At 38.5% G+C, this 13,757-nt stretch overlaps 2 protein-coding genes across 2 annotated transcripts; one reads left to right on the forward strand and one right to left on the reverse strand.

Annotated features, from left to right (window-relative positions):
* Positions 1 to 209: 209 nt before the first annotated feature.
* On the reverse strand, positions 210 to 2,235 carry LOC129724349 (gastrula zinc finger protein XlCGF57.1-like). The gene is made up of 2 exons (XM_055679123.1): positions 2,087 to 2,235; positions 210 to 2,008 (listed from the first exon to the last, which is right to left on the reverse strand). The coding sequence occupies exons 1-2, from the start codon at positions 2,115 to 2,117 to the stop codon at positions 330 to 332; spliced, it is 1,710 nt and encodes a 569-aa protein (XP_055535098.1). The 5' UTR covers positions 2,118 to 2,235; the 3' UTR covers positions 210 to 329.
* Positions 2,236 to 5,398: 3,163 nt separating this feature from the next.
* Positions 5,399 to 7,223, forward strand: LOC129724526 (uncharacterized). Its single transcript, XM_055679495.1, has 2 exons — positions 5,399 to 5,529; positions 5,882 to 7,223. Exon 2 carries the CDS (start codon positions 5,882 to 5,884, stop codon positions 6,713 to 6,715), a length of 834 nt encoding a protein of 277 aa, XP_055535470.1. The 5' UTR covers positions 5,399 to 5,529; the 3' UTR covers positions 6,716 to 7,223.
* Positions 7,224 to 13,757: the final 6,534 nt, after the last annotated feature.

Raw genomic sequence — 13,757 nt, forward strand, 5'->3', positions numbered from 1 at the left:
CCCTCTAAAATTTCAGTGGAACTTTGTGAGTTTTGGCGTATCGAATCTTAATTTCATCTAACTTTGCTGTTAGTCAGCTAATGACGTAACAAAAACTGGATATATGTAATATTATAAAACATCATTGATGACGGCCAGCTTTCTAAAGACGACCCACAACTCAATCATGTTCGAAGAATGACAGACTGAAAAGTCGCAAGTTATGCCGGTAACATAAACATAGATTACGAGTTTATTTATCATCATCATTTTGAATAATACGAGCAACTACCAGTCTAGGTTGAGTGCGTGTTAACATCAATAAAACCTACCCCCGATAGTTTACGCACTCAGCTCGGTGTACCGACACCGTCAAGCGTCGCAACGACGCTACCGGTGGTCGTCACGATTGCACCCCCCGTTTCGGTACCGGTTCCGAGGGGAACAGCGACCGCAGCCAGCGCCTTCTCGTGGCAGTGCACCTTGTAAATGTGTTTATTCAAATTGTTGCTCTGATTGAAGCGCTTCTCGCAAACCGTGCACTGGTAGGGTTTAAGACCCTGATGGATTCGCATATGGGTATTTAGATTGTTCTTCTGATTGAATAGTCTATCGCAGACGTAACACTTGTAGGGTTTCTCCCCGGTATGGGTGCGTACGTGAGTCTTCAAGTTGTTCGACTGAATGAACTGTTTGCCACAGTAAGGACAGCTGAATGGTTTAGGTGAAGAGTGCACTAACGAGTGGCGTTCGAATTCCTCCTGATTTGGGAACGAGCGCGAGCAGAAGGGACATTTGAATGGATCGTGGAAGATATGGGTTTTCATGTGCGTTTTCAAATTATTAGATTGGGTGAAAGACTTCAGACATATCTGGCATTTATGTGGCTTAGCTTGATTATGCTGTTTCATGTGTTCTGCTAGTTCCTCTTCACCGATGAAAACCTTGTTGCACGTAGTGCAAATGTTCGGTTTCTGATCCGCATAGCAAACACGAATGTGATCGGTAAGCTCCGTTGTGTTCTGGAACCGTGTTCGGCAGATTCTGCAAACAAGCGAGTGCGTTCGCATGTGAGTCGTAAGGTTGTTTTTCTGATTGAACCGTTTTTCGCAGATTGTACATGCATATGGCCGCTCATTTGTGTGAGTTCTAACGTGTGTCTTTAAATTGTTCGATTGACTAAAGTTTTTATTACAAATGTCACACTTGAATGGTTTTTGTCCCGAATGCACCTTCATGTGGGTGGAAAGGTTGTTCGACTGAATGAAACCTTTTCCACAAATATTGCAAGCGTACGGCTTCTGAGTGCTGTGCTCTCTTAAATGGAGAGCTAGAAGCGGCGCTGTTTGAAATTTCTGATGGCACACAATACAATCAAGTGGCTTCTCATTGCATTCTTCTGGTTCCTGCTCTTTAATTGGTAGCTGACCAGCCGCCAGTTGTTCAACGTTAGTGTTATTCGATTGGTAGAGCGCTCGATTGCGATATTCACCTTCGTGGATCTTCATATGAGCGTGAAACTGTTCGGCAGTATTGAACACTTTCTGACAAATATCACAAGACTGACCGATACTTGTGACCACTTGAAACGTACCCGGGTAGATCGTCTGTGTGACAATTTGAAACGGTTGGGGTTCTCTTTTGATATCATTCACAGAAACCATCTGTCCGTTATAGCCGGAGCTACTGCTGGCTGCCCGTTGCTCGTTTTCATGCCAGTCCATGTGCAATGAAAGAGCGGAAGTGTTATTGAAATATTTGAGACATTGCAGACATTGATACTGAGGGGACAGCTGTTTAACGCTCGATTCCGAACTGCTACTGTTGGTAACCGCGGTGGAAGATGGTCCAATAGAAGTATTAATAATTGATGCATTTTCGTTCGGTCTGCGTGTAAGAGTAGACGCAGTGGAAGTTGTTAATTGATACGTCGGTAGAGCTATCATAGGTATCGACATTGGAACCGCGTTACTGCGATTACGGATGTTCTCCGGTGGCTCGTCGTATTTTCCCAACATGGTTAGACTTTCTGGAATCAATGAAAAATTACTCTCAGGAAGAGTGAGAAACAAGACCAGTAGTTGCTCCCTCGCATAGAAAACTTTACCTGCAGTTGAAATCAGAGAAATGTTCAGCATAGGAAGTACATTTTAATTTGTCACAATATGTGTATTGAAATTCGCTACAAGTTTTAATTTTTCCAATTTTTCGGCCTTTGTTGTTCTGCTGCTGATGTTCTTGTTCTGCCAAAATGGCACCGCCTATTTGACATTATACCAGTTTAATTTTTTTTTTTTTGATTACGTGTCGGAATTAAAACTGATATGTTACACACGCTCTGTCTAAAAGCTACCCAACGAAGACGTAAAAACAACCTGAAATTGAGTGAAGTGGAACGTTTTGGTGTGTCGAAAGGTGTCTAACTAGTAGCGAATTTCTTTATTCCACTGTGTGCGGGCAAAACTGCCGAGGAATAATGAAACGTCATCGCCATTAGACGCAAGTAAGAAACAGATGCTAGATAATTGTTTACGAACTTAGCACGTGCGGTGGTGGGTTGAAGCTGACAAATTTTACAGTGCGCTTCGGGCAGCACGGCAGGTCGAAACTGGGTCAAAATCGAGCGAATAAAGAAGGGTTTTGACAGCAGTTAGTGCGCTTCCAGGTCAAAACGAGGTGAGCAGGTGGAATAAAGAAATTCGCTTTAGGTGTCTATATTCAATATTGCAGTAGTCACTAAACTCCAGGCAGACCTGTATTGATGATTTTACACAGCACGATTGTGATTAAAAATGACGAATAAAACTAGGAATAAATTTAAATATTTCAAATTTATTTTTCCGTTAATTTGGATCATAACTTGTTACTGGGGGATCACGTACCTGAAGTATGTTCGTTTGCCAACATTTGGGTAAAAAAAAACAGATGCTGTTTCAGTGTGTGTGGGTTTGTTCGGAAACCATCCATCAAGTAAGACGAAACGTCGGACAGTATGAAATAAGTCGTTCGAATTTCTTTTGTGACTGCTCAGCCGAATGTACAACCAACATACATTCAAAAATTTGCTTTTCAGCAACGCACTCGTTGACAATATGGGCTTGATTTTTAGCAACATCGGTTTTCAGTCTATTTCGTTCTCGTTTTGGTGAATAGTGCTTAGCTCAGCTTAGTTCTGAATGTACTGATCATGGGTTGCTACTCCGTGATTAGTCGGAGTCACCGAAGATGCACAATGAATCAACAGAAAGAGCGACTGAAAGTAGTCATTCCCCCTTACCGTGCATCACTCAATGACTCAAATTTTTATAAACCAATAACGGCGCCGACCACATGCTTATCGGCAGGTGGGAATATTATCGGTTTCGTGCAACTTCGCCACAACTCATTTTTTTCATTTTGAAGCTTGGATGTAAAGTGCGGTAGTTTTATCTTACAAAAACTCGGTTCACCAAAAAACTAGAGTTATAAGTAGATGTGTCTTAGCAATTCTAATCATACACATCCTTCAAAAGATGATGCACGCAAAATTTTTCCTTATTACTTCAAAAGCAATAACGCAGTGACCCTTTAGGTAACAAATCTGTTACTTTAAAAGCAATAAAGTTCTTCTTTAGTCAAGTAACAACACATAATGGTCGTTTGAACCACATGCAATGATCATTCAACTAGTTTCTTCTGTCTCCAATCCACCCGGTGTGCATGCATTAGTTGTTCGTTGTACGCAAACGGAGTAAAAAAAACATATGGCAGAGTATGCAAGCGTTGATGTTTTTCAAGATATATGTCTTGAAATCGAAATAGCGAAAAACAAATATTTGCTTGCTTGCAAGAGGATGCAAAAAAGTTGAAAGTACACACTCATCGTTTCATGAAGTTCATTTGGACCTGGTTGAAGATACAAAACTCGTGCCAATCTAGAACAACGTTCGCAACTCCGGTAACTCTAGTCACACAATTACATATTTCCATTTAAAGTAAACACTGGGGAACGAAACAGTGGTATGTCTGATTAGACATTTGAGGCTGAACAGTGAGATTCTGTTTTTGTGTAAATAACAAGGACAGAAATGAACCTGATCGTTGCATCAATACAAATGCCGTGAGTGAAGTCTCGATAACATATGCATTGCGGTTCTTCTCCCGCAGAAACATATGCAAGCGTGTATTTTGTTACTTTTTGTGTCTAATGTGCGGTCATAAGACACAAAAAGTAATAAAGTGTTGCTCGAAAGTAACAAAATCTCCCTCGTTTGTGTTGGATGTAGAAAAGAGAATTTCACTCATACAACATGTTCATTATATGCACACATAATATGCTGGTCGTCAAAAGCGAAAAAAAATGCTGCCCTAGAAAGATTATAGCTTTTTAACCATTTCTGTGAAAATTAGTGCCTCTAGCCAGAAATTCTAGAAATGCGTCAACATACGTCAGAGTGTCGCTTCAACGTTATGTTGGTGGCAGCTGGCACCAAAATTCTACAGAAATGGCTAAAAATTTATAATCTTTTATTTTTTCCTAGTTTGTTTGACATGTTCGTAGTATTTAACGATACGCGTTTTATCGATTGAAAGTAATGTGATTTGCAGATGTGAGAATTCCATATAGCTGGCTTCCCTGTAGCAGTGCTTCAAGATGGTGACAACGAAGGAAGAATTGGTCTCTGATCTGGGGTTTTCGGAGGAATCTCTCGAAATTTTGAGGCGTAATTATTATAAGCAAATGTTAGAGTCTTAAAACAATATCGCACGCTTAGCCTTGGGGCTAATAGTGGTCTCAATCAACTAGATTAGTTGAGAGAATTCGTTATCGATATTGTTTCCAGCACATTTTGTATTTGTAGGATAAGTACAACGATACACCGTGCCCCAGTGCTGAGTCGAGAAAATATCATTTATCTGAACTAGCATTCATTCAAACACTTCTCTGCATTTTCAAGTACTATAGCGTACGCAGCCAGTTATGTACATAAGGCGTGCACCACTACTAATGCGCAGCCTTGCGTAAAAATGACATTTGCGGTTCAAAAATTATGTTGAACCAAGCCGATGGAAACGATACCGCCGACGCCGACCCCCCCCCCCCTCCACCATTCTTTGATGTTCGTTCATTGAAATTTGAGAGAGGCCGCGAGAGTACACAGCTCTCAACGCTCAAGCGAGCGTCAGGTCGATGCAAAGCCGAGAGTGCAGCGAAGGGTTTTCATGTATTTCCTCATTGATGACATTATTCTTCACGTGAGAAAAAAAGTGTCGCGCAGCGCTGAGTGCGATACAAATGAAAAATCGAACAAATTCATTCATGGTTATTGTAGATGTAGTGGTGTTTTTTCGTTGATGTGTGGTTTCGATTCAAGCCTTTTTTCTCGATGTTGTTCATTCAATAACTTGAACCATAGTATGGTAACTAGAATGGTATAGTACATGTTTGACTGCTCACGTTACGGTTGCTTTTGATTTGTTTGTGACGGCTCAGACTACCATTGCTCCATCTTTCAAATTTCTGTTGCTTTCTTGTGTGAAATTTCAATCTCGTTTAAGGAACGATACGTGGTGAGTAAAGCTTAATTACTTTATCATATCTCGCGTAATTTTTCAAAGGGACCTAAGTAACAATGACAGATTCTCTCCTCTCTCACTTTGTTTCGTTAATTACGTCGTCATTATATATATTTTCTAAGCTTTCTTCCCCTTAATCGAGAGATAGTAATACTGTCTTGCTTACTATGCATTGAGTGTTATGAAATATGGAAAAAATAACATAATTATTGATTTGAAGAGAAAGTAAACAAAGAGAGTCTCTCAATGTTAGATAGGTCGCTTTGAAAAATTACGCGAGATATATTTCAATTAATCATCACAAACTACTATATACCTACTGGAGATTGTTTGCGTGGATTTCCAGATGGACAACGTTATGGATCATTGCATTATTGAGCAAATGCTAAAGCGCCCGTTTGCCGCCAGAACCATGGAAGAAAAAATTAAAGTTATTGGACATCCGGTTCCTCGTCCACCTACGGAACAATTAAAATCCACGTATAAGTTGAAGGGGAAAATTATGTCCCGCAACTTTAATGTGTCATCGTATGACCAGCAATGGCTGTGTGGATCGGCGAAATTAAATAAACTTTTCTGCTGGCCATGTTTGCTTTTCCGTAGCGCCAATGAAAAAAATGTTTGGAGCAAGGAAGGATATAGTGATCTGAATCACCTTTCAGCGTCAATTAAAACGCATTCGAGCTCTAAAGATCACATAAACAATTCACTTGCCTTATCGATGTTCGGGCAAATGAGGATAGACGAAGCACTTGACCATAGCCGGCAGATCGCCCGCAATAAGCATAACGAAGAAGTAACGAAAAACCGGAAGGGTATGCGAACTTTAATTGAGATAACCTGTTTCCTTGGCACTCACGGTCTCGCCTTTCGCGGACATTATGAATGTTCCGATTCCACGAACAGAGGAAATTATAAAGACCTCTGCACGTTGATCGCCGCCAGGGATCCAGCGTTCCAGGACTTTATAAATAATAAAGTTTTCAGCGGAACGTCGGGAGGAATTCAGAACGAGCTTATAGAATGCATTGAAAGCTACATGCTTCAAACAATTAAAAGAGAAGTTCTTGATGCTGATTTCGTGTCCATTATGATGGATGAATCAACAGATTCGGCTCGGTTATCGCAACTATCTTGTACTCTGCGCTACTTACGGACCGATGGTAAGAAATATTCATAAAATAAATTTTGCAAATATGTTAACAAATAGTTGATTTATTTTTTAATTCAACGAGGCTCAAACATTTTTTTGTTCATTAAAATTTTAGGAACACCAGTTGAAAGGCTCGTTAGATTGGCAGACGTTAGCAGTGACAAAACCGCCGCTGCGTTGGCCGGACACGTTGATGAAATAGCAGCGTATTTTGGTCTTAATGGTGACAAAGTTGTAGCTCAGAGCTATGATGGAGCTGCTGTAATGTCCGGGGACAAATCTGGAGTGCAAACATTGGTGAAGCAACGGTTTCCAAAAGCTGGATATATCCACTGCCGCGCACATGTGCTTAATTTGGTGCTACTTCACTCGTGCACAAATAACAAGAAATCAGCAAGGTTTTTCAACACGATCTCATCACTCGCGGCATTTTTCTCGCAGTCACCTAAACGCAGCGAGACATTAAAGCAATTTATGGAGACCCACATACCAAATGTTTGCAAGACCAAATGGTCGTATAATTCGCGTATGATCAAAATAATTGATTCGAATTATGCAACGATTAATGAATGTTTAGGTGAGATTTATCTTGGCGACAGTGTCTTTGATGCTGAAACTTGTACTACAGCCAGAGGTCTTCACGCATTCATGCTTGAATTCAATACCGTATTCTTGCTCAAACTTTTTGCTAATATTTTTGCACATACAGATGTACTGTATCAAATTTTGCAAACAAAAGAATTGAACGTAGTAGAATGTTTACGTAACGTCAAGGCTTGCCTCGCTTCTATCGAAGAGCTCAAAGCAGAGCATCATTTCTACAGAACGCTTAATGATGCAATTGTTGTTTCTGGCGAAACGGTCACTGATAGCAACGGTATCAATTATCGTCCCATATATGACTTTATCATTGACAAAATTATTGACGAAATGTCTAAACGATTCAAAGAACTAGATGAATACAAATTCATCATTTTGTTGAATCACGAAAAATTTGCCGAATTCAATGTCACATTCCCTACAAAGAATTTGAAAATGCTTATTTCGTACCATTCTAAATTCGATGAAGCGAAGCTGTATAATGAGCTGACCGTTCTTTACTCGCGCGAAGAGTTCAGAGGCAAAAATATATTGTATTTAATTTCGTTTATCCTTGGACAAAACCTGCATCAAACTTTCTCCGAAACGCTTCGGCTGGCCAGAATGATACTGACATTGCCTAATACAACGGCGTCCGTCGAACGAACGTTTTCGGTTCTCCGACGGATCAAAAATTATTTGCGGTCTAAATCGGGCCAGAATCGATTATTTGGTATTATGATGATGGCTGTGTAGAAAGATTTACTCCATGAGATGATGCTGACGCCATTATTTTACGACGATATTATCGACAAGTTTGCGTTAAAAGTAAATCGAAGGATTCCTTTGTTATATAAATAAATGTTGATAAATAAAACTTTTGAAATCTGTTATCGCAATACTGTTGTTTTAATGTTGCAAATGTCGATTGAACAGGTGGCCCACTTGGTCACGCGTCGCCTCTGTATAAACAAATCGCAAGGAATCAGTGAATTTGAAATGTTCAAAATTATTAAACAATAAAATAGGCGAGACGACGTTTGCCGGGTCAGCTAGTAATCAGATAATAATGATCAGATGATGGTAATTAGTCCTTACCAGGTTCGATTTGCTATTTCGATTACCTACAGCTCAGCAAGCGAGGAAGATTTTGACGAAAACATTGAGCAAAGCAGCGACGACAAACACCCAATAGAAAACCAACCGGATACTGCCGAAGGTGCCAGCGGATCACAAATAAAGGAACGCGTAACAATTTGTGCATCAGAACCATTCTTACGCCGAGAACGGAATAAGCTAAAGCCATTATAAAGCAAACGCAAACAGGCGAGCTCTCTAACGAAAAGCAATTTAAGCTAGCGGGATCGATTGCGAGGTTTCACTTGGAAAGGGAAAAAATTACGCGCGGAGGATCTGGAAAACTATTCGTTAGCTGTTACGAGTCTCTTCAAGTCTGAGCGAAAGGTCATGTCAATAGTATTTTAAAACATTCAATAACTTCAATTGGTAAACATTATACGGAAGCTATTACATCAGCAGAGGAGGTGAACGACGGAATTACGGAAAGAAAAGACGGAAATCAAACAAAAGAAAAGAAAAAGTGAAACAAAAGAAAGAGAATCCCTGTCCCAGCGTGGCTTAGCAGAACAAATCCATACATGCTGCATATCCATGGCCATTCGACGATCATCAGACGACCATTCAACTACAAAACATTGATTGAAAAATGTATGCTAGTTTTAAGATAGACTTAATTTCAGCTCGTAGTCGGCAGCGAGGATAAAAAAATTGCTTAAAGAATTTAAGTCATCAGATATAATTGGCGCCGGTAAACATTAAATTGTATTTGTGCCGTGTCAAATAAACGATAGGTGAAGAAAAAAAAAAAGAGAACATTTGAAACAACTAAAGGTGCGCGGTTTAGTTGATCCATCCTTTGATTCGACTTTCCTTGAAGCAACGGATTGGTTGGTCTTAAACCAGGAACCATGGTCTGTCTTGTGCTTGAAATGTAGCCATTGAACTTTATTGTTAGACAGCAACATCTTAGGAGTGGCAATTTAGTGCCCATACTTTTTTCGTCTTAGTTAGTTTTGATGATTATTGTTCAATGAAGTACTTTTAAATGGTATGAATCTAGTACACCGTAAAACGGGGTAACATTGATCATATTTTTCACTTTTTCGTGAGCCTATTTATATATTTTACAACTGAAATTACAGGTTTCATATTTTTAGAACCTTGATTTTTAGAACTTGAGAAGTTAGTTTTAAAGCCCTTCTAAAATTTTGAATATTAAAAACATTTCTTTTTCGTCGTTGTTTCAATTTTCCTTATTTGGGTAACCTTGATCAGTTTCAATTTTGAATAGTTTTGAAACCTTTTTGAACTTAAAATGTTAGATAATGCTTTGATAACATGTTTAGAAACGCTTCCTGGATTGACATAAAGTTCTCCTTGACTGCTCTTACTGCGGAGAATAGTCCTGTCCTTGCACCTAGCCGCGGTATGTACTGCGAGTCATTTTCATGCCATATGTGATTTTACCTTTCGATGATGAAAAACGTTAACGTTGGTCGCGAAATGTGCCAGAAGTATTTTGTAAGTCAGCAATCGTTGTAAAATGTTTGTGTTCAGAAAACGTATTTTGATCATATTTGCAAGGCCTTCCGAACAACGGAAATATCAATAGGCCAGCTCTAGCCTTTTACCAAACACATCATATCAAGAAGACTGGCATCTCTGGATCGATCCCATACAAATGACAAGCGTCAAATCAAACAGCGCACTCCATCTATTTAAGGTGGAAATTTGCATCGCTGCGAAGACAGAGTGGGCTATGTGGTGGTCCAACCTGTGCGATCGGCTTGCATTCGCATCGCCAGCACACACACTAGCATGCCTCAGTTCCACTTTTACTCGTAAGACTGCGCTGCCAAAACTGTCGCTCAGTCTCAGGCAGAGTTCCCAGTCTTCTTGATATGATGTTTTTGCTTTTACGTTCTATGCTCTAGCCAAGACAACATCCTGGCGTAGGCCAGGATGATGTCTTGGCTGGAGAATAAAACTGGACTTTCTTAACAAATATAAATTAATTAACTGTAAATGTAATAAATTTGACTAAATTTTTTTCTAGTTGATTGAAAAAATTGAATAACGGATTTGGAAAACATGTCAATGAATACGAAATGTTCAATATTCGACTAGTATAAAGTGCTTTTTTTGGCACTTACTAAGGGCATCCTTAACAGTGCGCTTCTATACCCCGTTTGGTAGCGCTCTATCATCACTTCATACCGTACCGGTCGCTGCTAAATGCGCTAGAGAAATAGTAGCCGAGCATCCGGGGAGCATCGCGCTCTCAAATTTAGCAGGTTTATGCTGGATAAAACGTCAATCAGAGACGATAGCAACGACCGGTTTGAAAACGGGTGAGTGCGTAAAATAGCCGCGCTGTACACAGTCGCCATAAGGGCATCCTTAACAGTGCGCTTCTTTTTAAGTTGTTATGGCGACTGTGTACAGCGCGGCTAGTAGAGCGCGATGCTTCCCGGAGGCTCGGCTACTATTTCTCTAGCGCGTTTAGCAGCGACCGGTACGGTATGAAGTGATCAACTTAAAGATTAGTGCACTGTTAAGGATGCCCTGAGAGTAACAAATATAACGGTCAAATTAATTTTAAAATTTGGTCATCAAAACAATAAAATTTCAACCAATACAGTATTGTTCAGACCTTGAATTACACGAGACTAAGACTATACTCAAATTCAGCAAAAGTAATCACGGAGCAGTTTTTTTTTCAACTATTCATGAGAAGGGCAAAACGTTTTACGGTACAACTTATATATATATATATATATATATATATATATATATATATATATATATATATATATATATATATATATATATATATTATAACTTCACATTGTTACTTGTTACTCAAAATGTTTAATTTGATTTTAAAACAATGAGTCATTTTAAAATGATTGTTAAGAATCACATAATCGTTATGTCTGTGCGATAATGACTTTTATCAAACTCTTACATAAAAATAATGTGACTATTCCAATGAATCTAATCTAATTCAATTTGTGAAACCTTATGTGATTTCAAAATAAGGTTCATATGAAAAAACTATATGGAAAATAACTCTATGCCTTTTCAGATGAATGGCACATAATTCATACTTTTAGCATAGTGTTGCCAAACCTTCAGAAATCACATAACTGACGTAAGCAGAGAGGCTCGCAAATTACGAACACGCATTATAGCACCCGGTATTATGGTGCGTAAAAAGCTGGATAGCGACCGCCATTATGGTGCGTAAAAAGCTGGTATCCAGCCCTGGAGCTGGACTCAAGTAGCTTGACCGAGAACGAGGAGTCCGAAAATTTAAAGTTTTCGTGGAAATGAAGGTAATTTTGAAGCGTTGCATGAAACCGACGATATGACGAAATGTTGGAGAGTATACCTCCGCATACCTACGTAGACCACGCAGTTTTTGAGAGTGGGGTTTTTGTCAAGATCCACTTTGCCAAGTGATATGAACATGATTTAATTGGATTAGTTTAACAATACAGATATGATCGGGATATGAATACTTCACGGTTTCTGTGCATACGGCAACCAGGATACCGGTAGGAGACGATATCCGGACTACTTCGTGATTAGGGCGAAACTAGATAGGAAAACAAGCAAGGATTCGCCCTTATCACGAAGTAGTCCGGATATATTTTAAAACCGTGTCATTACCGTCAACGTGGTATATTGCTCCTGTTCTGATGGATAGAGGAACGCGAAGTGAGAAGTTAAAACAAATTTGTCCGCAAAATTAGAACTTTTAATTTTTTTTTTACCGACCTCAAAATATTTCGTGTTTGGTTTTGGAATAAACAAAACTACAAACCGTGAAACGTCAAACGTGGATTCCCGACAAAAAAGTACAATGTATTTTGCGGTGAAAACAGTGAATGGACAATATTTTTTAATGCACACTTATTCTCGTTTTAATTATTCAGTAATTTTTATTACGGTCATGGTCAGTAAATTTGAAAAAATACTGATTATTTTGTGATTTCCTCAAAAATAATTGATGTCGGTTGAAGTTTTTACCGAATTATCGTTATACAAAAGGCACTTGACGAGCTCAGCAAAAAACATTACTGACCTTTTCCGTAAACTAAAGTATGTTTTGCACTTTCATAAAGTTCAGTAAATATTTGACGATCTGTCAGCAGGTGTTGCTGAAAACCCTTTAATTGTTTAACTGAACTCTTGTTGTTTTTTACTATACTGTTCGGCAATTTTTATGCATCTGTCAAAACGAAACATCAAATATCCGCCATTTTCAAATATTCAGAGTTACGAAGCTGAGTTTTTAAAGTGTTTCGCATGTGATTTTCAAAAAAATTAAAATGGGTATCTTACTTTCAAATGTACAAGAAAACGACGTAGAGGTACACGATCTTTTCAGTCAGCATATGGAAATTTTTCCACCACAGGAGAGCAGTTTACTAGAAGCCTGCAATAAAAAGCCTGTATTCATCACAACATTAAACGTATCAAGTTTTTACTCGAATGTGCTGTGAACACCAGTATAATCGATCTAAACAATCCGAAATACCTTTATAAAATTATTCAACAGTTGCAAAAGCAACTTTCACAATGGTTCATATTTCTCTCGTAACCATGAAAAAACTTTACGTTTACAGAACGCTCGGCAATTTGTGACAGCTTTGTAAATTTACAGAACGCTCGGTAATTCATGACGAATGATCAGCTTTGTAAATACCGACTCATGCAGCAATTTTTGATGAATGCTCCGTAAATTTTTACTGAACTATGTTTGACGTTTCAGCGAAAATGAAAACTTACCGAGTACTCGTCAAGCAAATAAATTGCTGAACAGATTGCTGATGGCTCAGCTGTTGAAAACTCGTTAAAAAGATTGCTGAGTTCGGTAAAAAAAACTTAGTGTGTGTAGCCACAAATAACTATTTTTATTGTAAGCTTGCAAACGGTTTCTGTCATTACCATGTTTTTACAACGTTTTTTGTTGTTGAATCTACCACCGACAATAATTTCACCTTTAAAAACATTGTCAGTGATTTCTAAATGTATGGGAAAAATGACTGGAAAAAATGCTGTTAATATACATAACTATACATAACTTTTTCATTGTAAAAGTGTCTAAAACAATGTTTTTTATTGTTCTGGACAATGATATTTATTGTACAATTTATGTATTTACAATAAAAAACAAGAAAAATATGGTATAACTATGTACAATTACAGTAACTTTTGAGTTTTTTTATGTTTTTTTTTCGGGCTGCTGTTTAAATAAAAAAAGTCAGTGGAATATGTATTTCTTTTGATTTTTTTTGGCATTTTTTCTCAAAAGAAAAAAAAATATACATACCCTCAAAAACCCTATTGTCGAAAAAAATCTCCGGTTTGTCGGACTTCGTGAAATCATTGTTCCATGGAG

Source organism: Wyeomyia smithii, chromosome 2, assembly GCF_029784165.1.
Source record: "Wyeomyia smithii strain HCP4-BCI-WySm-NY-G18 chromosome 2, ASM2978416v1, whole genome shotgun sequence".
In the NCBI taxonomy this organism is placed as follows: Eukaryota; Metazoa; Arthropoda; class Insecta; order Diptera; family Culicidae; genus Wyeomyia; species Wyeomyia smithii.